We start from the raw sequence: 27,085 nt of genomic DNA on the forward strand, positions 1-27,085 counted from the left end.
TTGGTTTGGCAGCATTTGTCTGTTGGTTGTTAGTTGGTTTTGTGGTATTTGATTGATTTTGGTGTTGTAAGGTTGTTATGCGTGTGTCTGCTGGTTTTGGTGAAGTTGAAGAGGTTGGGAGTGCATTTTCGGTGTGTGTGAGTGGGGGTTGGGGCAGTGTTGGTTTTGGCGGGTTGTTGTGCTGGGGGAAGTCGTGTGGTTGTCGTGTTCTTTCGGGCTGTTGGCGTGCGTCTGCAGTGATTTGTTGGGTTATTGAGTTGTTGTGGGGTTGTGGGTCTCGGGTGGTTGGTTTGTGTTTGGTTGTCGGCGGTGGTTGTGTGTCGGCTAGCCTATAGCCTATATCCAGTGGACAGCACAGCCTAGCCCTGAGTATCAGAAGCCAGAGGTGAGTACCTGTTTGTGTTTTTTTGTTCTGTATGTAGGTATGGGTCAATTGTCCTGCTGTATTTTGTAGTGTAAAGAGGAAACTGTGATTGAGGGTGGGTTTGGTAAACAGACAGATTAAGTTTATGTTGGGGAGATTTGCTGCTTGCTCTTAAGCTTGTGATCCCGCCAAAACAACAACAACAAACAAAGTAGGGAGCGACTACATATCAGCGACGATCGATGTGTGTGTGCTGTCAGTAAGGCCGTAGCGGAACGGCGCTTCGCGCCTTATCCGCATTAAAGATTCTTGGCAAGCACGGCATGTACGGCAAGAGGTAATGTTGCGCTGCGCGCACTAGCCACAGGGTTACAGTAAGGCTAATTACCGTGGCGGATCACACCTAAAGGCGTTCCTGTTGTAGTCATCCTACAAATAGTAGCTCCACAACACTCACAGTTTTTTTTGCTTTAGAATTAAATTATGTCTTTGAGCATATTCAATCACAACTTCTTTACCACCACTAGACAAATAATGATAAAATTCACCATAACCCACATTGCACTGCAAACAATGGTACGAAATCGAAGGTCTGTCAAAATTAATGCCGGAAGGGCCAGCCACTGCCTCTTCCATAGGTACAGGAAGACAAAATGCCGTTTTTTGCTTCATTATTCGAGTATTCAGTCAAACAAGGATACCAGTGGACACTGGACTGGTAACTTTATTACTCCGCTGAAATGCTAGTGAAACTTAGTTTTCGACTAAAGTCGTTCGTAATTGGTTATGAAACCCATGACGTCATAACGATATCACACCTCTCAGCCAATAATGAGTAACTGGAACTGCTTTTGATTGCGTAAGAAAGTAAGTTAGAGGCGACTATACTTTTTATATTGCTTTTCACATGCTCTTTCCACGTAGGTGATTATTTATTTTAATATCCAGTGCAGAGTGCTTCTGAAATATTACCTTTAGTACTGGCCCCATGGGGGTTAATTACATTCGTCCAAATAAATATTACTTAAAAAAATTCTTGTTCAGGAGGTAAAACTGCATAGAAAAACCGCAACTGCCATACTCTGGGCAGCCGCGGATAGGTACACTAGATCTACCAACCAAAATTATATACGCTAACACATATACACAAACTCAAACATCATGACCAAATTAACCAAAATTTTTTCAAGGAGACTTGCTTCTTGAAGGAAACTAAAAAGGCTATCCTCACTAAAATCTCCTCCTAAAATTGCATCCAGTTTATAGTCCGTTCTTCCAACTGCCTTAAAATGACGGTTCCTTAATGACATTAAGCTGGGACATTCTACTATCAAATGATTTACTGTGAGGGGAACAAGACAATTCTCACAAAATGGTTGAGGGTCATTGTTCATAAAAAACCATGAGTAATCCGTATGTGGCCGATCCATAACATACATAGGGCAGTCTCTCTCCGACAGTCTTCAAACATATAAAGCCAGGGGTTGATTACATCAGAAAGTTCTCTCATTTTATTATTGCTCTCTATTGTCCAATAAAATTGCCAAACTGATTGTACTGTCTTTTTAATTTCAGGAAAGTAGTCTGAGCATGGAATTGCTATACTTCCTGGATTATTTTATGTACCTGCCAGTCCATCGGCTCGTTCATTTCCTACAATGCCAACATGTGAAGGAACCTAGCAGAAGTTGGCTATCCTCTGTTTTTGTTTTAATAAAAACAACCATTCTATTATTTCCAGTACCTCAGGGTGTACTGGATTATAAGATGTCAAAGCTTCCAAGGCACTCTTGGAATCACTAAAAATAGTAAAATTATCTCCTAAAGTAACAATTTTCTTTAGTGCTGTTAAAATGCTAATAAGTTCAGCAGTAAAGATGGAAGCAGAACTTGGTAGTGTACCACAAATACTACTGTCAGGGTATACCACTCCAAACCCAATGTCTGCACTGGATTTGGAGCAATCAGTAAAGATTTGCTTCGAGTTATCATGCTTTCCAGCATGGCAAAAGGAATTTCTGTTTAAGAATAACATCTGAACAATCTGCCTTGCAACCAGAAAACCATTTACAATATTCCACGGAGGGCAACTTCCATGGAGGGAATCTTGAAAATTTTACTGGAGTTACTTTTCTTTTTTATTACATAAAGCTCCTCTAAGGAACATTTTACCTTGTACCCAAAGGGCTTTGGATATGAAGCGTATCTTTTGTGAATACAAAAATTGCTTTAAAAAACTGTATTATAGGCTCAGGACTCAGGATTTCTCTGTATGCGGTACCAATATTTCAACAGGGTAAATTTCCTTATCCAATCTAGGGCTTCACCTGCATCCACTAATAAACTAGATATTGGGGAGGATCTAAAGGTTTCTGTTGCTATTCTAATTCCCCTGTGATGAATTGCATTCAAGGTATCTAATCTTCCAGTTGCTGATGTGTAGATTTCTGACCCATATGTCAATTTTGAAGCAACCATGGCCTTTATAAACATGGAACAAGTGCTTTCTATCAGCTCCCAATTTTGTATGACTTAAGACTTTCAAAACATCTAATGCCTTCATGCATTTGACTTTGAGGCTTCTGAGATGAGTTTCCCATGTTAACTTGCTATCAAAGACGAGGCCTAAAAATTTTGTTTCCTGTACACATGTCCATTTAAAAACACATCATGGTCTGGATGAACCCCTCTGGTGCAGCAGAAATGCATAACGACAGTTTTTTGGTAGAGGAAAATTTAAAACCATGCTCGGCCCAACTGTTAACTATTTATTACCAACTGAAGTTTTTGCTCTGCAACAGACATTTTAGATGCAACGCACAAAATAGATAAATCATCAGCAAAACAGTGTTGACATTACATCTTTTGGAATTTTAAAGCCTATCTCATTTATGGCTAAGGCAAACAGAGTAACACTTAACACACTTCCTTTTGGTACTCCTTCCTCTTGTTCTTTCAAATTAGACAAAGTACTACCAACTCTGACTATAAAATAACAATTTAAAAAAAGAAACTAATAAAAAGTGGTAGTTCAGCATGCAGACCAATTTCATGCAAGACTTTCATAATTCCATGCCTCTGTATAGATCATCCAACACCTCCCGGTTGAAGTCTATGAATGTATCAGAACAGGTGATAGATAAGTCAATTACATGAAAATGTACCAGTCTGAATGTAAAAATGGGTGGGTTTTTCAGTATTCAAAAGAGTCACATCTAAATTATCTGTTGATGATAAGATAAGGTTGCCTCTTTGGATATGTTAAAATGTCACCCCAAAGTTCATGTCGACCATTAAAGTCTCCCGATACAAGAAATGGTCGAGGTAGCTGTTCATACAAATGTGTTAACTGTCGTTCAAGTATTGGGTTATTAGGAGGGAGATACAATGAACAAATTGTGTGTCTTTTTTAAGTGAATTTTAACTGCTACACTTGTAATTGAGTTTGCAATGGTATTTTTGACCTTTGTGAATCAATTCTTGTCTTACAGGAAGAGCACTTCCCCCCGAATTTCCCTGTAAAGGGAATTGGGATTATAATGCAAAATACTCTTTAAGAGTAAGCATTTTGTTGTTGCTTAACATTGTCTCTTGTAGAGCTAAACATACTGGGTTATGATGTCTCTTGTAGAGCTAAACATACTGGGTTATGAGTATATTTATCAAACATAATAGCTCTCTATATTTAGCCGGAAGTCTGGCAGTTCCATTGTAATATAGCAGAGAAAGTTTCTATTTTCTAGAGGATGATCCTCTGTTCAAGATTGTTCTGTTATGCTTTTTCTTTGCAGATGACATTTGAGTTTTGTGATGGACTTTTGGTACAGTTCCAGACGTCAATGGAGTACTTAGTGGGTCATTTGATTGTACCAAGTGATTGCTCGTGATGGCATTTGAAGCAGCAGTTTCCTTAGTAGTATCTTCGGCCCTTGTAGTAACTGGGTTACATTTTCAACTAATATGTTTTATTGTCTAAACCAAGCTGATCTGAGTGTGACATTTTGTCTGCCTTAGGTTCTACATTTGTTGCTGCTGTGTTTGTAAGATGAGATTGGTGGGAATATGGGCTGAGTTATTTTTCCATTAATTCAGATGTTCTATGAGGTTCATCTGAACCATAAGATGATGAGGGTTTAATTTTTTGTTCTGACTCATTAACTTTTTCTGCGGATGTATCTCCTTTCTCAAGTTGCTTGGCTTTTGATTCAGGCATTGTTACAGATTCTTCACTTAAAGTCCTCTTGTTGACAATTATCCCAGCATCCATTTTTTCTTCATTATCTTCATTAGACTTTTTGAGATTCAATTTCTTTTGTCTTTCCCCATTTCCTTTTACTACATCAGCAAATAACTGTTGGGTGTTGAATTTCAGCAGTCTTTTGTCTTGCCTCTTTAAAGGTAATGTGCTCTTGAGTTTTAATACAAAGTTTCATTTGCAATGACATACTTGATACATGATTTATGTGTAGTATTATGGCCTCCCCCACAATTAGGGCAGCATGGAGTAAGCTCACAATTCCCATTGTCTTTTCTTCCACATTTAAAGCATATAGCTGGTTCCACCTTTCTTTTTTCCTACACGTTGTAATCAGATGGCCAAACATTTGGCAATGGAAATATCTTCTGGGAGTGGGAATGTATTGTTTAACTGGCAGGTGAAGCCATGCAGCTTTCAGAAATTTAGGGAGTCTCAAACAATCAAAGGGGAGTATTAAAGTGGGTGTTGGATGTAACATTCCCAATACTTTTTTTCTTGTTTTGTCCTGCATCAGCCACCTTCTGATCAGCAAATTCTTTTCAGAGAGGGTCCTCAAAATAATGTAGGAGTTCAGCACTATTCACTACGCCTTTAGATTGATTCATTGTTTTATGAGTGCATTTTGCTGTGCTGCCTTCTACAGCATTAATAGACAATAATTTTCTACTATCATCTGGTGATGAAACTTCTATAAGCAAGCTTCTTTCACCTTGAGAGGCTATCTTTGGTTCTCTGCCAATACCAATGCATTTCACAATATCTCTATGAACATCAAATATATTCAGTTCTCTTATGTTTTTATCAATGTCAAGAGAAAGATATTGTAAGTGTCAGGTTCTTGAGATCCAAGTAAAATTCCAGTGTTAGGATTAACATTCGTATTTCTATTATTAAATCTGCTATTCTTTGTTTTGTTCTGAAGTACATAAGGGCTTGTAGTAACAATCAAAGAATCATTGTTGTTTTCATTGGAGGAGGTTGGGGATGGCAAAGGGATCCAAGCCTAAGGTTGTCAACGGTGCCAAAGAGTCAGGAGGGTCCAGGGGATAGTGTATTAGAGAGACTAGTAATAGGAATTTAAATTAAAAAAGAAAAAGGAAACACTCACACAACTACTGCTTTGGAAGACTAAGAAAGTATCGTGGATCAGTCAGGTATTTGCATTCTCCACCAGTGGCACAGGTGAGAGTTTCTCCACCAGTGGCACAGGTGAGAGTTGACTCTTAGTAGTCCACCCCTTACCCCACCCTTTTAGATGTGATCAGCCGGCAATGAGCAGATAGTAAGGATAGGCTGGGTCCATCAGGCAGTCTAAGTCGGAGGTTCGTTCTCATCCTCCTCCTCCTCCCCCTCCGTAACGGCAGGCAAGACGGTCTTCTCCTGTCAAGTCGTCCAGGCGTTTGGCTTCTGTGAGGGTCCCTCAGTCCTTCTCATAGCCAAAGGCAAGACAGCATCAGCATCCCAATCAATCCTGCCCCTACAATCTTGGGAGGGGCTCTAAAAGAAGGAGCAGAGAGGGTCGTCGGTAGATTGGACATCTCTCCCTCTCCGTTGCCACGGGTAGGGGGATGCATTGCGGGCTATTGGGCCAAATGGTTGTTGCATGGAGCGGAGAAATGGGCAGTAGATGGTCTTCGGGTGGGGTATATGCTACCCTTCGACTTCTCTCCTCCTCTCTCAGACAGACCCCTTCTCAATCTTACTCATGATTACGACTCCCTGAAGTATTTAGCTCTTCGAGAGGAAGTGTTGGAGATGCTGAACAAGGGTGTGGTGGAAGAAGTACAGTATCCTTCACCGGGGTTTCACAGTTGAATTTTCCTTGATCTGAAGGCTATGTGTGACGAGACCAGTAATCAACCTTTCCATTTTATATCACTTTGTAAAAGATGAGGTTCAGGATGGAGATGCCCTGGACAGTTTTTGGAGCTATAAGAGACAACGACTTCTTGCTGTCAATAGACTTGAAGGATGCATACTTTAGATTCTGATCCACCCTTCGTCCAGGAAGTTCCTTCTCTTCACTCTGGGAGAGCAGGTCTTCCAATTCAAAGTTCTTTGCTTTGGATTGACTACGGCGCCTCAGGGTCTTTGCCCTAGTCATGACATGGGCTCATGTTCAAGGGATTAGCCTACTAATATACCTCAATGACTGACTGGTCTTGGCAAGTTCCACGGAGAAACTAATTCAGGACAGGGATTGTCTTCTTCAGCTTTGTCAGGAGCTTGGCCTAGTAGTAAACCTGGAGAAGTCCAATCTGGTTCCCAGCCAGAGAGCTCTCTATTTGGGTATGGATATAGATACAGTGGCATCAAGGTTTTTTCCGTCGGACCAGAGGTTGGAGAGGTTGCGGTTAGTGGCACGCTTATTCCTGTAACAGCCCGAACAGCCAGCTCACCAGAGGCAGGTCCTTCTGGGGATTTTGTCTTCTCTGGAAAAGCTGGTCTCTGCAGTGGAGACTGAAGGACTTCTGGTCCATGGCAGGGGATTCCCCTCTGCAGAGTTCCTCTGTCAGAGGAGGTGAGAAAAGACCTTCACTGGAGGTTGGACGACCAAAATCTCACAGTGGGAATCCCTCTGCGTTCTCCCCCTCCAGACTTTCCTGTTTCTGGATGCTTCCATCAACGGTTGGGGTGCTCATCTGGAAGATCTCCTTGTCTAATACACTTGGGGTGCGAAGGAAAAGCTGTTGCACATCAACATTTTGTAGTTAAAGGCAGCTTTCCTGGGTCTGTGGGAGTTTCAGGAGAGGGTAGAGGGTCATTCGGTTGTGCATATGTCCAGCTACACCACAGTGGTTGCCTATGTGAACAAGTAGGGGGCCTGGTGTCTCGTTAGCTCCATTTGTTGACAGTTGAGTTGCAGCAGTGGGCTATCGACAACTCAGTGGGGCTCTCTGCCAGTTGTGGGAACCAAATCCTGGGCACGGAGTGGTCTCTGCATCAGGACATGGTGGAAAGGCTTTTTCACATTTGGGGAAGGCCTATGATAGCCCACTTCGCTACTCGCTTCAACAGTAAGGTGGAGATTTACTGTTCAGTGGTCCCAGATCCTCTTACTGTAGCAGAGGACGCTTTACAGCACCCTTGAGACAACCTTGAGGTGTACGCCTTCCCTTCGTTTTCCCTGATCCGTCAAGTTCTGAACAGGTTAATGAGTTCTCAAAATCTCAGGTTGACATTGGTGGCTCCTCTGTGGCCTCAAGCAGAGTAGTTCCCGGACATTCTGTCTATTCTGTCAGAGGTTCCAAGAGAGATTCCCCCATGGCAACAACTTCTTTGCCAACCTCATGTCGAAAGATTTCACCAATCAGTAGAGTCCCTCTCACTTCATGGCTGGAGACTATCAAGTATCTCCTTCGAGTGAGAGATTTTTGTCAAAAGGCTGCGGGACGAATGTCCAGTTATCTCAGGAAATCCTCGTCGGCAGTTTACCATGGGAAATAGGCTTTCTACTGTGATTGGTCTTGTTGATGGGGTTTCTCTCCACTCTGCTTCTGTTCAGCGGATAGCGGATTTTTTATCTTCCTTAGGGATGAGAAAGGTCTTTCTGTTTCAGCTATCAGAGGTGTTTGGTGTTCCATCAGAAAGGCATAGACATCTCTTCAACCTGGGAAATCTCCTTGTTCTTCAGGAGTTTCAAACAGTCCTGTTCTCCAAGGGAACTCAAGCTGCCCCTCATGGATCTTTCTCTAGTCCTGAGAAGTCTTACTCAAGCTCCTTTTGATTCCCTGTGTCAATCATCAGACAGGGATCTGACTCTAAAGACGGTTTTCCTGTTGGCCTTGGCTTCTTTGAAAAGAGTTGGGGAGCTTCATGGCCTGAGTTATGATGTTAAACACACCAGGGGTTGGGGTCTGTGGCTTTTGAATTTGTCCCGAAATTTGTGGCAAAGACCCAGAACCCCTCGGTGTATGATAACAGATTTGCCTCGTTTTTCATTCCCTCACTGAATGACTTTATAGACAACGATCTAAAAGAGCTCTTGCTTTGACCCATAAGAGCACTATGATGCTATCTGAAGACTCATTACCTAAGACCTAGTTGCTGTAGACTTCTTGTTAGCACTGGTTGGTCCAGAAGGGAAGCGTCCAAGAACACAATTTCATTCTGGTTGTGTAAGACGATTAAGCAGGCTTACTTATCTTTTGATAGTTCTGTCACTGAGTCTGTGCAGGCTAGGATCTCAGAGGTTTAAGTTCCTCTCTGGCATTTAAGAAAAACTTGTCTGTTCATAGAATTTTGAACACTAGTTCTTGGTTGCATCAGTCCATGTTCACTTCCTTTAACCTAAAGGACGATGCCCACAGGTCTTTGGACACTTTTTCCTTGGGTCCGGTGGTGGCTACCCAACAAGTTTTGTAATTCACCTGGTGCCCCTGGCAGGGCCGATTTGTATCTTAATTAACCCTCTTACGCCGATTGGACGTATTAAACGTCGAGTCAAAATGTCTCCTGTATGCTGATTGGACGTATCATACGTCGGCTCAAAAAAGTTTTTTTAAAAATTCGCGGAAAAATACTTATAGGCCTACCAGCCGAAAACTTTTGAATCACGCGCCTTGGGGGATGCTGGGAGTTCACGGATCAAGGCGTTGTTTTGTTTACAATTGTTACGCAGGCGCGCAAGCGCGAATTTCTTTCTTATCGCACTAAAAAGTATCAGTGACACATCTCGGAAATTATTTCGTCACTTTGACATAATTTTTGCACCATTTTAAATTATCCTTTACATGAAGTATTATATATGGAAATGTGCGCAATTTCATGTAAAATACAACAAAAAAATACTCATGATTGTAGCTTTTATCAGTTTTGAAATATTTTCATATAAATAACGTTAAGTGCAAAATTTCAACTTTTGGTCAACTTTGACTCTACCGAAATGGTCGAAAAACGCAATTGTAAGCTAAAACTCTTATATTCTAGTAATATTCAATCATTTACCTTCATTTTGCAACGACTTGGAAGTCTCTAGCACAATATTTCGATTTATGGTGAATTTATGAAAAAAAAAAAAAAAAACATTTTCCTTACGTTCGCGCGGTAACTCTTCCGAAAAAATCGGAATTTTTTTTGTGCGATTGTCGAAATGTTTGCACATTTAAAATTAGCTGTTACATAAAGTTTTATATATGAAAACGTGCGCAATTTCATGTAGAATACAACTAAAAATGATTGAAGGTTGTAGCTTTTCTCTTTTTTCGAAATATTTGCATATAAATCACGATAAATAGAAAAAAAAACCACGTTCGGTCAAATTTGACTCTACAGAAATAGTTGAAAAACGCAATTGTAAGCTAAAACTCTTACGGCCTAGTAATATTCCGTCATTTTTCTTCATTTTGAAATAAATTTGAGGTCTCTAAAACAATATTGTGATTTATGGTGAATTTTTGAAAAATATATTTACCTTCACTCCGCGCGCCGATTCGCGGCCGCAAGTCTCCGAAATACGTACATCGCATTATCCTAATATTTGCTCCTTTTCATATTAGCCTTTTTATAGAGTTTCATATATCAAAATGTGCGCAAATTCATGAAGAATACAATAAAAAATAACTGAAGGTTGTAGGTTTTTCCATCTTCGAAATATGTGCATTTAAAAAAATATATATATAAAAATTTTGACATTCGGTCAAATTTAACTCGTCCGAAATGGTCGAAATCTGCAATTCTAATCTAAAACTCTTACAGTATCGTAATATTCAATCATTTGTCTTAATTTTGAAACAAATTGTAAGTCTCTAGAACAATATTTAGAATTACGGTGAATTTTTGAAAATAACATTTTTTTACGTCCGCGCGTTACGAATTCGTACATCATTTTGTGATAATATTTTTCCGGTGTTGCTTTTATTGTTTTACTATGTATTATATATCAAAATGATTGAAATTTAGTGTACAATACAACGAAAAAAAAAGTAACTCGTTAGCTTTGACCGTTTTTTGCACAGCGTGATTTGAATACAATTATCTATGTTTTTTTTTTCGCTACCATATATTGCATTATTTACATATGATAATGATATTTTTCATTTCTGATGATTGCATACTAAACTTCAGGCAATGACAAAAAAAATGAGCCAAAAATGAACTCTTAATCTTGAAAACTAAGCGCGCTGTGATTTTTTGAAAAAATTATTTTTTCCGCTTCCGCGCTCACTCCAAACCGGCGCCGGCATACGGGAGAGGTTTTGATTTTTAGGGCTTCGGCGTAAGAGGGTTAAGATGATTGTGGGGAAGATAGAATGAGTTAATTGTCTGGCCTCTTTCTTTCTCTTTGTTCCTTTCTTCTTCCTACAGGCGGGTTGAAGAATAGACACATCATATGGTGGAACTGGTCTGATACAGGTGAGTAGGGTGGTAATACTGGTGGTGGTTTTTGTATTGTTACTTTACAATAGACAAATCTCTTATTCAGAAGCAAGAGCTCTCTCTCTAGCAAGGGGAGTGAGGAGTGGTAACAAACCCCTGTGGCTATTATGGTTTGTTACTTGAACAGTCAATTTTCTTTTGTTCCTGGAATGCAATGAATCTGACCATATATCGTGTTTCAACCCAGACAGCTGAGTTTTTAGATATCCAATTTTCTATTCTCTCATGGGCTTCAGCTCCCCTTTGTTAGAACTCGTTCTTTTAGGAAGGGTGGTCAAGTGGGTTAACTCCCAGCCAGTTTAAGATAGATGTACCTCCCTCCAAGTATAAGTCTATCTTATTGTTAAGACCAGGGGTTTGTTAAGCATGTGAACAAATGACAAATTTTAAATCAGTTTGTATTTTTCATAGCTTACAAACCTGAGGTCTTAACACTCACTGCCCACCTCTAGCTACCCCTCTCTCTTTTCCTTGGTTGGGGGAAACACTAACAGGTCACGAGATACTATTCTTGGTTGACGACCAGCTTCCCCCTCGTATACACAAGTTGGTAGATGCCACAGATTCCTTGCTTTATGATCTTTGATTGTTTTTACCGGTTTCCAGCTGGCGCAAGAAGATTATCTTATTGTTAAGACCTCAGGTTTGTTAGTTATGAAAAGTACAAATTGATTGAAAATTTGTCATTTTTGATGTTGAAAAAAATTATAGTTTTAATTAAAAAAACTATAATAGGACCTTTGTTAAGTGCTTCTTTGATGCATATCAGCTTATTGTTTCACTGCAGTGTGCTATGATAAATGTTTTGATTTCTCTAGTTAAGGAATGTAATTCATGTGTTTTGAGATTTACAATTTTCATTTATACCCTGGAAGTATTACAATTCAACTGTTTTAATTTTAAATATTTCAGGAATGAAATGAATGAGGGAAATTACCATGATGTATTCGGGTAAAAAATAAAAAATTAGAACTTCCAATTCTTTTCTTCAGGTGGCAATTTCCTTGTGATTTTGACAAAATGAAATCTTCACTTAGTGATTTTGAGTAACTGCTATAGCTAAAAAATGTGTTATTTTTTATTTTGTTAGATGCTGTGTTTTCATTAGTGTGCTAATTTTCTTGAAAACATGCTAGGTTTTACAATTTCAATTATGCCTTATTTCAAGTTCTAGGCCAAATAATTCTAATGTCTTCTAAGATTAATACTACAGTATCTTATAAAGCTTTACTTTGATAAATACATTTTTTTATTATTTGCATAGCCTGTAGTTCATGAATATAGTTTTTGTAATTCAAGGAATAACAAATTTGTGGTGCAAATCAGATGAGCAGCAAAGTACTCTCATTTGGGAGGAAGATAAGCAAGCAATAATCCCACCTCCAGAACAAGAGAGATGAAAAATTCTGGAAACAGAAGCAGGGAGAATTTTTTTTCTTCAGGTTTGGAAAGATAGAAACGGTTCTTATATCAGTCTGTGGAATGATGACCTGCTTGTATTGTCTACCATTGAATAAGATCAAACAGTACATATTAGTAAAAGTAAGCCCCCAGTGCTAGAAGTTGAGAAATTAATTTTACTTTATATGTACGTTCCTACTGAAACTACCTACATATATAGGTTACTCATATTGCTAGTTTTATTCTTTAGATACAAACTACTAGTATTCACTTGCCAAGGTCCGGCAACTCTGTCTCTTGCTGTTCCATAACTGAATCTTGAATTGATTTGATAATTGGTGCTGCGAATTTTGGGTCAACGTATCCGGCAGATTTCCCGGCTGGGAAGGCTGCCATATCTTGAGGTAGAATATACGGCTTAGCTTTCCCTACGTTCCGTCCAAAACCTCCAACCCAGATCTTGAGGGTGGAGAGTGCAGCATCCTTAACAGAGTGCTCCGTCTGTAATGCAAGGAATGTGTCAATTTCGAGTAAAATCTTTCAACATTATGCTTACATATGTTGATTAATTAATGTAATTTAATTTAAAGAAATTTTTATTTATTTATTTATTTAGTAATTTTTTTTTTTTTTTTTTTTTTTAACTAACACAAGTAGTGTAATATAATTCCATCACAAATGCATAGAACAAGCAGTGCGGTAACTTACCGAACAGGTAACCTGTTGTACAAGTCGTAGCAGGCAAAGCAGTTTTCGTGATGCCAGACTACGGAATCTGTAAGCAACACTGCGCACGGGGCATGGTTCCGGCAAACATCATGGTTGCACGGATCCTGTAGACCGGCAACCAGACACTGAGTGGCCTGTAAGTGCAATGATATATAAGAACAATTGTACAAACTTATTAGGATAATTATGATGATAATGTCATATGCCGGAGCATACCGGACTCAGAAAATATAAAACCCCTTATATATTTATATATTTACGTCCTGGGAACTGTGTAAGAAATAAAACCACCCGGAACTGTATGACCGGGGGGGGGTACACGAAGTATCCCGGGACGGCCACATGAACTCCCAAGTTCCGTGGCAAAACGAAAAGAAAAAATTAAAATAACAAATATAATATGTCCGCCCTCGGAAGAGTAACTTCCGTAAACATAGCCCTCAACGACTACCGGAGAAGCCGGAATCTAAACCCGCCTTATGCGGAGAGGGAATGTTTTAGGCGGATGGATGTAAGTTCCGAGAGCTGAAAGAAGCAAAGCGCAACAAATCCACGGAAACCGAGGCTAAATACGCAAAGCAACCATCAACTCCGGAGGAGGTCGGCTGAGAAGCGACACCCACCAACCTAAGGTCCTGGAGGACCCTCTACACTCCCCCCTCCGCTGATTGGGAACGGTTGTCAGCGACAACCTGAGCGAGAGGAGCACCCAATTACTGGGGGCCCCACGTGAGGGGGAGGAAGGGAGGACTGATGGGGTGACGATCATGTGACCAGCGTATCCCCGCGAAAAAAGATCACGAGGAAAACGCGGCACAGCCCTATGTAGGCTAACCGAACATAACATCCAACAAATACATAGAACAAAATAAAATCAATTACTTAAAGCTAAAAGAAAATCATGCTTTAACACGGGGTGGGGAAATGAAAATAAAACCTCTTAAAATATAAAACCGCTATGAAGGCCACCCGATAACGGTGGGCGCAAAAGGGGAAATCCTACTTGCCTACTGACAAAACGAAAGAAACGGCAGGCAGACGAAAAGAAAAAAGGGAAAAATATCTGAATGAAATATACCAAACTTAAAAATAAAAGGGATAACGGTGGATATACGGCGAAACACGTAACAAAGAAACGTGCTCGAATGAAGACCCCCGTGAAAACATGAAAATAAATGAAAATAACAAAAACATAAACGAAAATAGGATCGACTTAAAACTGCCACCCAAGAAATAAATAAATTATATATGTACTGAAATATCACATGTTACAAGCAGAGAGGAAAGACCACTCGAAATCGGTACAATTCAAGGGTAAGCCGTAAAGGCAAACTCGCCGCCCGCCGCTACTTAAAAAAGTGACGCCTAACAAACCCTAAATAAAGGCAAAACGAAAGGCAAATTCACTCCCTAAATATTGAATAAGGGCGGAACCAGTACTTAACTTGGGTGAAGAGGTAGATTAACGATCCATAACCAAGAATAAAAATAAAGGAACAGATAGCTATATTCGAGCGTTCGAACACGAGATGGCTATCGAAAAGTATGACGTCACAGACGCCTTCAACGGGGTAGCTAGGTGTGACCTATGGGTCGGCTCCCCGTATTTGGGGTCTTTTGATGAGGAAAAGGCTAATTGGAGGGGTTGCTGTGGTAGTGTTTAACACTCGCCCCAGTTTTATACCGACACCTTTTATATAGGTGAGCTTGAGTCAGATGGCTTTCCTGACATGTCCAGTTAGCAGTTCTCTGGTATTATAGCAATATTTTACTAGAAATAGTGCTAAAGCAGACACATTTCACTGGGCGACATGGCTTCCTCGCCCAGAAATAGATTTTTCCTACGTCAAAATCCCTTTATTGGTACCTGGGTAATTGCAATTTATTTATTTGTATTATTTTCATTCTTGCAAGTGCTTCCTCATTTTCTAAAACATCAATAAGTTTCCATATGTTAGGGTGTGAGCTTGTAACCCTCTTACGCCGAAGCCCTAAAAATCAAAAGCTCTCCCGTATGCCAGGCCCGGTTTGGAGTGAGCGCGGAAGCGGAAAAAATAATTTTTTTTCAAAAAATCACAGCGCGCTTAGTTTTCAAGATTAAGAGTTCATTTTTGGCTCCATTTTTGTCATTGCATGAAGTTTAGTATGCAACTATCAGAAATGAAAAATAATATCATATGTAAATAATGCGATATATGGTAGCGAAAAAAAAATTCATACATAATTGTATTCAAATCACGCTGTGCAAAAAACGGTCAAAGCTAACAAGTTACTTTTTTTTTTTCGTTGTATTGTACACTAAATTGCAATCATTTTGATATATAATACATTGTAAAACAATAAACGCAACACCAGAAAAATATTATCACAAAATGATGTATGAATTCGTAACGCATGGAGATAAAAAAATGTTTTTTTCAAAAATTCACCGTAAATCTAAATATTGTTCTAGAGACTTCCAATTTGTTTCAAAATGAAGACAAATGATTGAATATTACGATACTGTAAGAGTTTTAGATTAGAATTGCAGATTTCGACCATTTCGGACGAGTTAAAGTTGACCGAATGTCGAAATGTTTATATATATATTATTTATATGCACATATTTCGAAGATGGGAAAAGCTACAACCTTCAATTATTTTTTATTGTATTCTTCATGAATTTGCGCACATTTTGATATATGAAACTCTATAAAATGGCTAATATGAAAAGGAGCAAATATTAGGATAATGCGATGTACGCATTTCGGAGACTTGCGGCCGCGAATCGGCGCGCGGAGGGAAGTAAATATATTTTTCAAAAATTCACCATAAATCACAATATTGTTCTAGAGACTTCAAATTTGTTTCAAAATGAAGATAAATGACTGAATATTACTAGGCCGTAAGAGTTTTAGCTTACAATTGCGTTTTTCAACTATTTCGGTAGAGTCAAATTTGACCGAACGTGGTTTTTTTTCTATTTATCGTGATTTATATGCAAATATTTCGAAAAAAGAGAAAAGATACAACCTTCAATCATTTTTATTTGTATTCTACATGAAATTGCGCACATTTTCATATATAAAACTTAATGTAACAGCTAATTTTAAATGGTGCAAACATTTCGACAATCGCACAAAAAAAATTCCGATTTTTTCGGAAGAGTTACCGCGCGAACATAAGGAAAATGTTTTTTTTTTTTTTTTTTTTTTCATAAATTCACCATAAATCGAAATATTGTGCTAGAGACTTCCAAGTCGTTGCAAAATGAAGGTAAATGATTGAATATTACTAGAATATAAGAGTTTTAGCTTACAATTGCGTTTTTCGACCATTTCGGTAGAGTCAAAGTTGACCGAAAGATGAAATTTTTGCACTTAACGTTATTTATATGAAAATATTTCAAAACTGATAAATCTACAACCATGGGTTGTTTTTAGTTGTATTGTGCATGAAATTGCGCACATTTCCATATATAAAACTTTATGTAACGGCAAATTTAAAATGGTGCAAACATTAGGACAATCGCATGAAAACATTTATCGGAAGAGTTACCGCGCGAACGTAAGGAAAAAGTTTTTTCATAAATTCACCATAAATTGAAATATTGTGCTAGAGACGTCCAGTTTGTTGCAAAATGAAGGCAAATGATTGAATATTACTATAATATAAGAGTTTTAGCTTACAATTGCGTTTCTCGACTATTTCGGTAAAGTCAAAGTTGACCGAAGGTTGAAATTTTTGCACTTATCGTTATTTATATGAAAATATTTCAAAACTGATAAAAGCTACAATCATGAGTATTTTTTTGTTGTATTTTACATGAAATTGCGCACATTTCCATATATAATACTTCATGTAAAGGATAATTTAAAAGGGTGCAAAAATTATGTCAAAGTGACAAAATAATTTTTGAGATGTGTCACTGATACTTTTTAGTGCGATAAGAAAGAAATTCGCGCTTGCGTGCCTGCATAGCGATTGTAAACAAAACAATGCCTTGATCCGTGAACTCCCAGCATCCCCCAAGGCGCGTGATTCAAAAGTTTTCGGCTGGTAGGCCTATAAGTATTTTTCCGCGAATTTAAAAAAAAACTATTTTGAGTCGACGTTTGATACGTCCATTCAGCATATGGGAGACATTTTGACTCGACGTTTAATACGTCCATTCGGCGTAAGAGGGGTAACCGACATTCTAAGAGAGCTATGAAACCTCTGTTAAGTCATTATTTGTCCTTGGCATTTCATTTATTGGCCTTCGTACACATTGCACAAATCTGTAGGAAACAAGGGATCTAGTCTTCTCCAAGATCCACTGCCTCATTCACCACAAACATTTTGTAGCGAAGTAAAAAACAATTTTTTCTGGGATTTTGTCATCATCAATTAATTGTTAAAACCCTTCAACAACATTGTTTTTTGGGTAAAAATGCCAGTGATGGGAAACACCGCACTTTCAAGCAAAAGTTGTCCATCTTCATGGTATTGTTCCTTGTATCCAGCTTGAACTTTGTTTCTAAACATTCTGATCTAAATTAAATAAACAGCAGATAACTTCTGTTTCTTGAAAAACAGTCAAAGAGAATTTAAGACTGCTTTTTCAAAATCAACCACAATATGATCAGGCTCAATTTTGTACAAACTCTTTAATTATAGAAAAGAAGCTTTTGTTAATGGCCTCAGTTGTCAGGTAGTAGTGCAAAGAGTCAGGGAACACTTATATCTTTATTTTGAATATACGTACAAGGTATCTGTAACTGATAGTATATTATTGGACAACACTTGAATGTTCCATTGCATGCCCATACTTTAATAAAGTTTTTCAATCTCTTGACCCATCTTCAGATGCAAATACTAAAACCCTCTCAAGATCATCTTCACCACTGTCACTGTAGAAACAGCAACCCATTTTTACTTAGTTTGGCATACTCTCCAGGAGTCTGATAACCATGCTGTGTTTTTGGGATTGGAGGGCATTTATTTTCCTTTTGTCTCTAACAGTGTATATTACAGCTTAAATTTGTTGCAGAAGAAAGTTCAGTAACAAGGAGGAGTCCTGGGTTCCAAATGCTTTTATCTTTTATTTGGGTTTGGGAACAATTTGCGCTGACAGATGATACTGTGGTAATATGATTTTGCTCACCTACTACCTTGATTATCATGTAATTTACATCATTTATGTTTTTGTGCACTCTTGCTTTACATCTCCGATTTCTACACATTCAGTATTGTTTTGTTCCATCACTATTATGCTTTCGCTTTTTATGTAGGTATGTGTAATTAAAATCACCCACTAACTTTATTTCTTGTCTTCTGGATGTAATAGTCCTTGGCATCTTGACTGAATAAGGGTTTATTAACCTTTAAAAAAGGGACTTTGTGGATGGTAAATGAAATTGCAATAACAAGGTATGTATGTATTCAGTATTTAAGTAATTTGGGAAATTGGTGGTTTGTAATGAAACAAGATTGATGGATGGTATAATTACATTAACAAGGTACTATTCAATGTGAAAATAACTATACAGGTACCATTGTGTCCTAGTAGTGAAGGGTCCTAGTGACAAACTGTCCAGTAGCGAAGTGTCTGGTAACAAAATGTCCAGGTATGAATGGTCCAGTAGCAAACTGTCTGGACACCGTATGCCACACATAATATTTATGGTTTCTGGTAATTTTTTTTTTTTTTACTAAACCTAAAACCTTTCATGATTTTCTTGATAGGTTGTGCCAAGGGCAGATTTTTGTGTGATGGTGTAAGATGTTTGTTGGAAGAGAGAAGATGCGATGGGAACCAAGATTGCAAGGATAACACTGATGAGGAGGATTGCCTTACTACTACAGCTATGACTGCTAGTGCTGTTGACTCCATTCTGCACTCTACCACACAGGGTAAAGATACAAAATGCCTATGAAAGATCTATAAAAGAACTGGAAATGTAACTCAACAGCACTTGATTTAATAAATTGCTTGTGAGTTATATCGGCAAGCTTGTTACTATTCTGAAAATATTAAACTTAAAGAGGGTGTTAAGTCTCTGATTAAAGGGCTTTATCTTTATATTAGCCATTCATCTTCATTGTTCTTACATACTGTATATGCCAGCATGTAAGGCGACCTTTTAACCTTAAAAATTCTCGCCCCAAAATGGGAGGGTCATCTTATACACCAAGTATAAAAAGCAAACTTTAAATTCTGCCAAGATTTTCAATGATAGGCTTAACCCTGAAGTGTTGATAGTTGTGTCAATAGTAGTTAACTACCCTCAAAGCTATGGACACTTAACAAAACGTCTGTAATAATGGTAAAAACCATGGGTAATTCAAGTTAATCACTAGTAATACAACTATCAATACAGTAAAAAACAACTACGATAGTTATTGTAGGTAAGTACCATAATCAGACATTAGGATGAGCAAGCTCTCACTTTCTTACAGTTGTATGACCTCTTATCTGTAATTCTAAAAACCAAAATATTTTCAGGAGAAAAGTGATCATTTGCAAAAGTTAAATAGCACAACTATTTTATAATAATGATGATGTAAATAAAGGTTGTTTTGTTTGCTGTATTCAATTACGGTATATTACAAGTAGCTTGTCCCCGGCTTACAACGGGTTCGGCTTATGGCATTCCGAGATTATGACACTTTTCAATTATATTCATCAGAAATTATTTCCAGGTTTACAACGCATGTTCCAGGGTTACGACGCTAAAGATGCCGATATGAATGGAAAAATATGACTCCAAAAAAGGGATTTTGACGGAGGAAAAATCTATTTCTGGGCTCATCCTGTGTTGCTCCGTGAAATGTCCCTTTGATACTCATTTCTAAGGTATAAATATTGCTATACATACCAGAGAAAACCAGAGAAAAAAGAGAAACGGTAGTGCCAGAGTATTCTGGCTCGCTCACCTTTTAATTAAAGGTGTCGGTATGGTATCTGGGGCGAGTGGAAGCATCTACCAGAGGTCCCTTGCCATTTAGTCTCTTCCTCCTTCAAAATCCCCTGCCTACAGAGGAGCCGGACTAAGGCCCCGCTACCCGCTACTACTACGGTCAGCGTCTTTGTTTTCATTCCTTTCGATAGCATTGTCGGCGCCACACGCGTTTTTTACTCTGTGCTGTGTTTTCGCCTTAGTAATTTCCTTACTCTTTGCAAGATGGAACATCAAGCTTCTGCATCCAAGTTAAGTACTGCTATTAATGTTTAAGATCAGTTAATATTGATCTTCGGCGAATCAGCCGAGTTATTTGAGTTTTTAGATGTTCGATAGCGAGAGCGTCTTCGTCCCCGCGCCGCCATCCCTGACTCGTCGACCACATGGCGGTTATTCGCGCACCAATTGGTCCCCCATACCAATTGGGCTCGATTTACATGTTAAGCAGTATTTTATCTCATTTTATTACATGCAGTTAGCTTTCGCATTTTATTTCCTAGTTCTTTCACGGGGAGTTTCTCGCTCCGACCGCATGCTTCGGATCTTAGCCTAGCCTAATCAGATCACGATACCCTTGCGTTAGGAGTTCTTAGGCCCTCATGCCTTTACGTTAGGACCTCGTCCCTTCGCATTCTTTTGTCCTCCAGCTCCCTAGTCGCCTGCCCCCGATCATTTATACTGACTAGCCGCTCTGAGTCGCTAGGCTAACACACCCAAATCTTCGGATTTGCGATTAGCCTAACCGCTCTAGGACAACCTCTTTCTCTTTCTTCTTATTTGCAGGATTTTTTTTATGAAAAATGCAATAAAAATGCAGTTTACATAGTTTTTAACACACCCAAAGCATTAAAAGTATGGTTTTCCTAGGATTTTTGACGATTTTCTAGCTTATGACGATTTTCAGCTTACAGCGTGTCTCAATAACGAAACCCCCGTCATCATATGCCATTTGCCAGCTGACATGGCAGCCAATATATCTTCCAAAACAGAGTCCTATCTCTTAAGAACCACCTGGCGTAAACCCTCAGGTGAATCAGCAAGAGAAGGCTCTGATGACATGGAAGGGAGATGCCGCAAACTTGATGGCAGAGATGACATCATGGCAGCAAACGATGACGACACAGACGAGCGAGGCAGAGCAGCGGAGATGACTGGAGTGAAGTCATCGATGGAAGTGACGTTATAAGTGGCGATGCCATCACAGTTTCCCCTCGATCCGAATGGGAAGCAGATGCCGCTGGCGGAGGGATACAAAATGACTGACCCTGTGACGTCACTAGCGGGGCTGACGCCAATGCTTCCCTCTGACTCGAAGAAGTGGCAACTGTCACTGGCGGAGCAATACAGTATGGCTGACCTCGGCTACGCACAAAGACGAGTCCTGGAGAAGGGGGGGGGAAAGCGAGCATCCATGAAGTCCATCAGCAAACCCTCCAAGGACAAACCCCGAGACCCCAGCATCTTCCAAAGTGCTGCCATCTTTTGGACATCTGTTAGTCCAAACAGTAGCTTGTCAGTCTCTCTTGCTGTAGACTTATTGGTCACTCTTGTGCTAAAATTTTTTGGTGACAGCTAGTTCTCAAGAGGTACCCTTGTTACAAAATGTTTTGCGATTCCTCCCATCATCAGTCACAGTTAATGCAGCAAATCCTTTGTGTTGACTGTTGAGAGCTATTCACTGGTAGGATGAGGGAACTGGGACCGGTAATTCTATAGTTTTTGTTCATGGGCCAGCAGAAGCAGCAGTTTTCTAAGCACACTGTATCTGTACAGTTAATGGAGGTAAGAGTAATTGTTGCTAAATCAAATCCATACCTATTTTAGTCATTTATTAAATGAACATGATAGTTTCAGCTGTTTAGAAACAAGATACTTAGCATTATTCTTCATTTGCAAACTTTAATCTGGAGATGTAATGCATACCTGGGTAGGTTTGTACTCATTGGCAGTATTGTCTTCATCATGTTTGTCTTTCTAGACCATACTTTTTTAATATCTTACATTTTCTGGAGGCTTCAGGAGCCATCACACAGGGACATTATGGCATTTTGCTTTCTGAGTTTCTACAAAGTAGCTAATACTGGTGGAAAAACTGAAGTTGCACATATTCACCAAACAGCCAGAGATTGGCATATTTGTTTTTGTGGGGATAATAGAGAAAAGACTTTTCAATACACACCTCGTGAAAGAGAGCCATTACGAACCAATTAAACCCATATGCTAGTAGCATTGTATTATGCAATATTTGTATGCATGAAATTTTAATTTAACATTATGTTTTAGGATTATATTACATGATATCTTTTACTAATGAAAGTTTCATTTAGTAGTTTGAATAGGCCTGAATCATTATCAGTTTCAGGAATGTGCTAGACCTGTGGCATGTAGGCTACAGCGCTTTAGTCATACTAGTAACAGCCTCTGGAACATAAAATTCAAAATGATAAACATACATGAAATGGATATTATTAAGGATACAGTTACTTGGTTAAATGTTTATCCTTGCCGTTGCTGCCCTTTTAGCAGAAATAGCACCATCCAAATGACACCAAAGCACCATTTGGTGACATTGTGATGGCATGCTCAAGATACTGGAACAAATTGTCCACATGACAGCACCTTGTCTTTTACTATTTAGGTCTTCAGCTTTTCAAAGTCCCCCATGGGATAACATACATTACTGGAACCATGGTATTCTGACCAACATTCTTCTAGTATTCTTTTGAATTTTTCAGGGCCCCTTAAGAAATCTGGAACTCAGTTTATCTACCTCCTTCCCACAGTGTAATTTTGGCGTAGGATGACTGATGTGGTTGTCATGAAACATTGAATTTTTATAGCTATTTTTCATATAAACCCAACAAATGTATATTGAGTGCCCCCTTCCTAAAACCCTATTTATCTGTTTTGCATTCAGCCTATACAGAGGAGGATACAAGTTGTAATGTGCCTACTAATTGGTCCAGAGGTTTGTTGTGAAAATGATAGCACATCTCTTTGGAAGACAAAAGACATTGTGTATCTTTGGACATTAGAGACTGTGAATGTAGGACTAAATTTATTGAGGGGTTTGTATGAATAATTTAATTTGGTTTTAAAAGTCAGTATTTGTTGTCTATATCTTCATTCACAGAAACCAGTGTTTTGTTGAGTAGTATCTGTCATTACAAGTGATAAATTCATATACTATACATATATGTTTTTTTATGGTGTCCTGCTAGATTCAACTTATTCTTGTCCAAACTCCTTTACTCGACATCAGAACAATAATATTTTCTATTGAATGTTCAGTTAAATCTGGTTGTAACTGTGAGCTTATATTACATGTTATTGGTCCTAAAAAACCAGCTGGTGTTCCAGCTTTTTGTATTCTTTGTTTAAGTTTCCAATACAGGATGTGGCCAAGACAGTTTTGTGTGTGACATTGACAAGTGTATCTTAGAAAGCAAAAGATGTGATGGAAGCCAAGACTGCAGGGATAATTCTGATGAAGAGGATTGCTTCACTGCCACTATAAAGAGCACTACTCCTGTGAAAGGTAGGCATGAAATTTAATGATAAATTGGTAGATCTATATGTCTGTTGGTTTTGTATGTTGCAGATTAGGTGTGAATTGTTTTTTTAATAATGCATGGGACTTTCACTTAGGGAATATTATTAGTTTGTTCGTCAGGGAATATTATTATTTTGTCCATCAGCTCCTTTGGAAAGGTAAGATGTAATTTGGAAATTATCTTGCTCTTGGTCCATACCTATGAGGGGCTGAAAACCTGACTTTGTGGTCTGGTTAAACTGCTTTTTGATGATAATATCTAAATGTTAGGGATGAGGAGTGATTTGTGAAATTGTTTACAGAAATAGTAAAATAGTAAACTTTGTGCATATTATTTTTATTATAATTATTATTTTGATTAGTATAACTTATCCAGTTATACTAATAACTTGAATTTCCAAAATTACGGTTATACTTCCTCCGGTGTCTTTTGAAGAAGAGGAACAACTACATGAAAATACCTGAGTTTGTTTCTGCACCCTAGAACCAACATGTAAGAGAGCAGCTTGTTTTCCATTAGATTTGGTCCTTTGGTTGTTCTTTATTGATTTGGAAAAAATTTGTTGTGGTTTTGACTTTTTTGGTAAAATTAGTTTAATTTTTGGATTCATTATTGGTTCGGCTGGCTTTTTTCTCAGCAAGAATTGTCGATCGGTAGTTAGCAGTTCAGCAGTTCCATACTAGGTTTGCCGATGTTTGCTTTATCCTGATTAACTTTAACTTTAACTAATTGTATTCATTTGCTTTTGCCCATTATTGATTTTTTGTGTAACTCTTAGTTATGTCTGATGTTCAACTAGTTTTAGGTATTGCAGAAAAGGGTGCAATACCAGGTTAACCAAAGCTTCTTATGATGCATATTTTATTTGTGCCTCTTGCAGAGGGCAGGATTGCACAGATAACATCATTTTTCAGGGGTGTGAAAGCTGGGATGAAAAAAACATAGAAGAATTTTACTTAACATTGTAATGAACTCGAAAAAGTAGCGGGACTCCTAAAGAGGTAAGTACTGAAGTGCTTATTGGTAACCTATGCAATTTCAAATATTTCATGTATCCTAAGTCCTCCTGCTCCTCCTTCACCTGAATCACGATCATCAGAGCCCAACCGCTTTGCCAGCCTGATCAAAACTTCAAACTGATGGTAGGTACTGAGACACAATTGGGTGAATCAGTGAAATTTTTAATGCATAAGTTGAACAAAAGTGAAAAGTTAGGTAATTATGGAGGAGGTGGCTGCCTGGCCAGCTGACTCGCCAGACTCCCCTAAACCAGGGATGAGGTAGGCTGGAGGCCCAAGGGAGCTTGGTTGGGTCTGCCCATGGGTAGTCGCCCTCTCAGTGAAACCTAATTGGAGAGGCGTCTCTGATGTTCATCGTCTCTCCTCAAGCCCAGGAACACCCAGCCCAGATTCAGGGCGCCAGTGGCGTTATTCTAGGGCAGGGGTCGGCAACCTATGGTACACGTGCCAGACTTGGCAGGCAGAGTGCTTGTCTATGGCACGGCATTTGATTCAAAGGAGCAAAGAAAAAAGCCTAAAAAAATACAGAGAGAGAGAGAGAGAGAGAAAATTTGTATTGTGCATTATTACTTTAATCTTTATGGTTTATTTACTTTATTATGTAAATTATCATTATTTATCTATCTATCAATAAAATCTATTATGTAAATTATCATTATTTATCTATCTATCAATCAATCAATCAATCAATCAATCAATCAATCTATCTCTATCAATCTCTCTATCTATCTATCAGTCTATCTGTCTATCTATATATTTATCTGTCTATTTTTTCTTTCCCATGGTACATTGAATTAAAACAAAAAGTTTCATACCCTTGATGAAGAGTATGTGAGTACAACGAGATGTAGACAAGTATGAGACCAGTTGGTACCGGTGTGCTGCCACCAGCCATTTGCATCGGTCAGAAAGTGCTGTTGTTTCAGTGTCTAGCTGCCGTAAGTAATATTCATTCTAGTTAATTGTCACCATTTCGATCATTTCAGTCATCATGGACAAATGACTTTTGATTTATTCAGTAGAATGATCGTGCTGTGTGTGCTCTCTGCTGCGAGAATGTTGTGTGCCGAACATTGAGTGTTAAATGACTCTTTGAAATAAAACACGATAAGACTCAAGGATAGTGCTGACAAGGCTGAGGCAATTAAGAAAGCCGTATCCCACTATGAGAAACAAAGTAATGTGTTAAAAACTTGAGTGCTAGCAAAAAAAATGAAACTGAAGCCAGTTACAAACTAGCCCTGTGTATTACTAAGCATGGAAAGCCTTTTACTGATGGAGATTTTATAAAAACAGCTTTCCTAGAGTGCTCTGAGGTGTTATTTGATGGCATATCAAACAAACACGTTATCATCTCAAGGATAAAAGACATGCCTGTCTCTGCTAGAACCATGGAAAGACGTATTTCTGAAATGCCTGATAATGTTAGTCAGCAGGAAATGGTTGCTTTAACAAGTACACCTGTGTTCAGTGTGGCCCTGGATGAAAGCATGTATATCAATGGCATTTCCCACTTGGCTGTTTTTGCCAGGTATAGTGACACGGGTACACAAGGAGGTGTGTTGTCGTAAACCTATGTATAGCACCACCAAGGGAGAAGACACTGAAGGCATTCACTGACCATTTTAAGAACAGTGGGGTAGATATAGGAAAGATTTTTGTTTTACAATAGATGGGACCAGGGGCAACAAGAACAAGATATAAGATCTGTAAGGTATGGTAGGAAAAAAACAAGGGTTTTACTAAGATGGTTGAGGATAAAATTGGGCACCCCATTCTGAAATTGCACTGCATAGTTCATCAAGAAAATGTATGTACCAAGATCTCAAGATCTGATCTCAACAAGGTGGTGACTACTGTTACAAAATAGTAAATTTTATTGTTGCACACTCTTCTCTCACTCACAGGCAGTTTCAAGCTTGCACACTCTTCTCTTACTCACAGGCAGTTTCAAGCTTTCCTTGAAGAGGTGGACAGTGTGGGCAAATATATACCCTTGCACTGCAGTGTTAGGTGGTTAAGCTGTGGGCAGGTATTTGAGAGATTTGTGGAATGCTTTGATGAAATCCAAATTTTCTTATCAGAAAAAGGCCAAGACTATCCTGAGCTGGAGGACTGAGATTGGACTGTGAAACTTATGTTTCTCTCAGACATCACCAAACATATAAATGACCTACCTCAATCCTCTCTTGCAAGGTGCAGTAAAAACTGATGGATTTGTATGATACTTGGAAGGCATTTGTTGCAAAGCTTGCAGTTTACTCAACAGATATCAAAACTGGTTCTTTCCGTTATTTCAAAAACTTGAAGAACTTTTCTGCAATTCATCCTGTCAACACTACTGATCTTCAGTTGTACATGCAAGAATTAGAGCAAGTTCTCAATGTAGCACTTCCTAGTGACTTTCCTCAGAATACCACATGTCTTATTCCACCAGGGAAGGGAACTGCAGGTCTACG

General features: G+C 38.7%; 1 protein-coding gene across 4 annotated transcripts in view; it reads left to right on the forward strand.

Moving 5' to 3' along the window:
• The window catches only part of LOC135219863 (sortilin-related receptor-like), a 253,800-nt gene that overhangs the window by 92,124 nt on the left and 134,591 nt on the right, over window positions 1–27,085 (forward strand). For 3 of the 4 annotated variants that reach the window (XM_064256986.1, XM_064256983.1, XM_064256984.1), the window contains exons 4-5: window positions 18,837–19,004; window positions 23,436–23,591. In XM_064256986.1, the coding sequence (XP_064113056.1) occupies window positions 18,959–19,004; window positions 23,436–23,591 (202 nt within the window). In that variant the 5' untranslated portion in view covers window positions 18,837–18,958. The remainder of the gene's footprint in view (window positions 1–18,836; window positions 19,005–23,435; window positions 23,592–27,085) is intronic. The other variant, XM_064256985.1, reaches the window with a different exon arrangement.

This window comes from Macrobrachium nipponense, chromosome 1 (assembly GCF_015104395.2).
Source record: "Macrobrachium nipponense isolate FS-2020 chromosome 1, ASM1510439v2, whole genome shotgun sequence".
NCBI classification, from domain to species: domain Eukaryota; kingdom Metazoa; phylum Arthropoda; class Malacostraca; order Decapoda; family Palaemonidae; genus Macrobrachium; species Macrobrachium nipponense.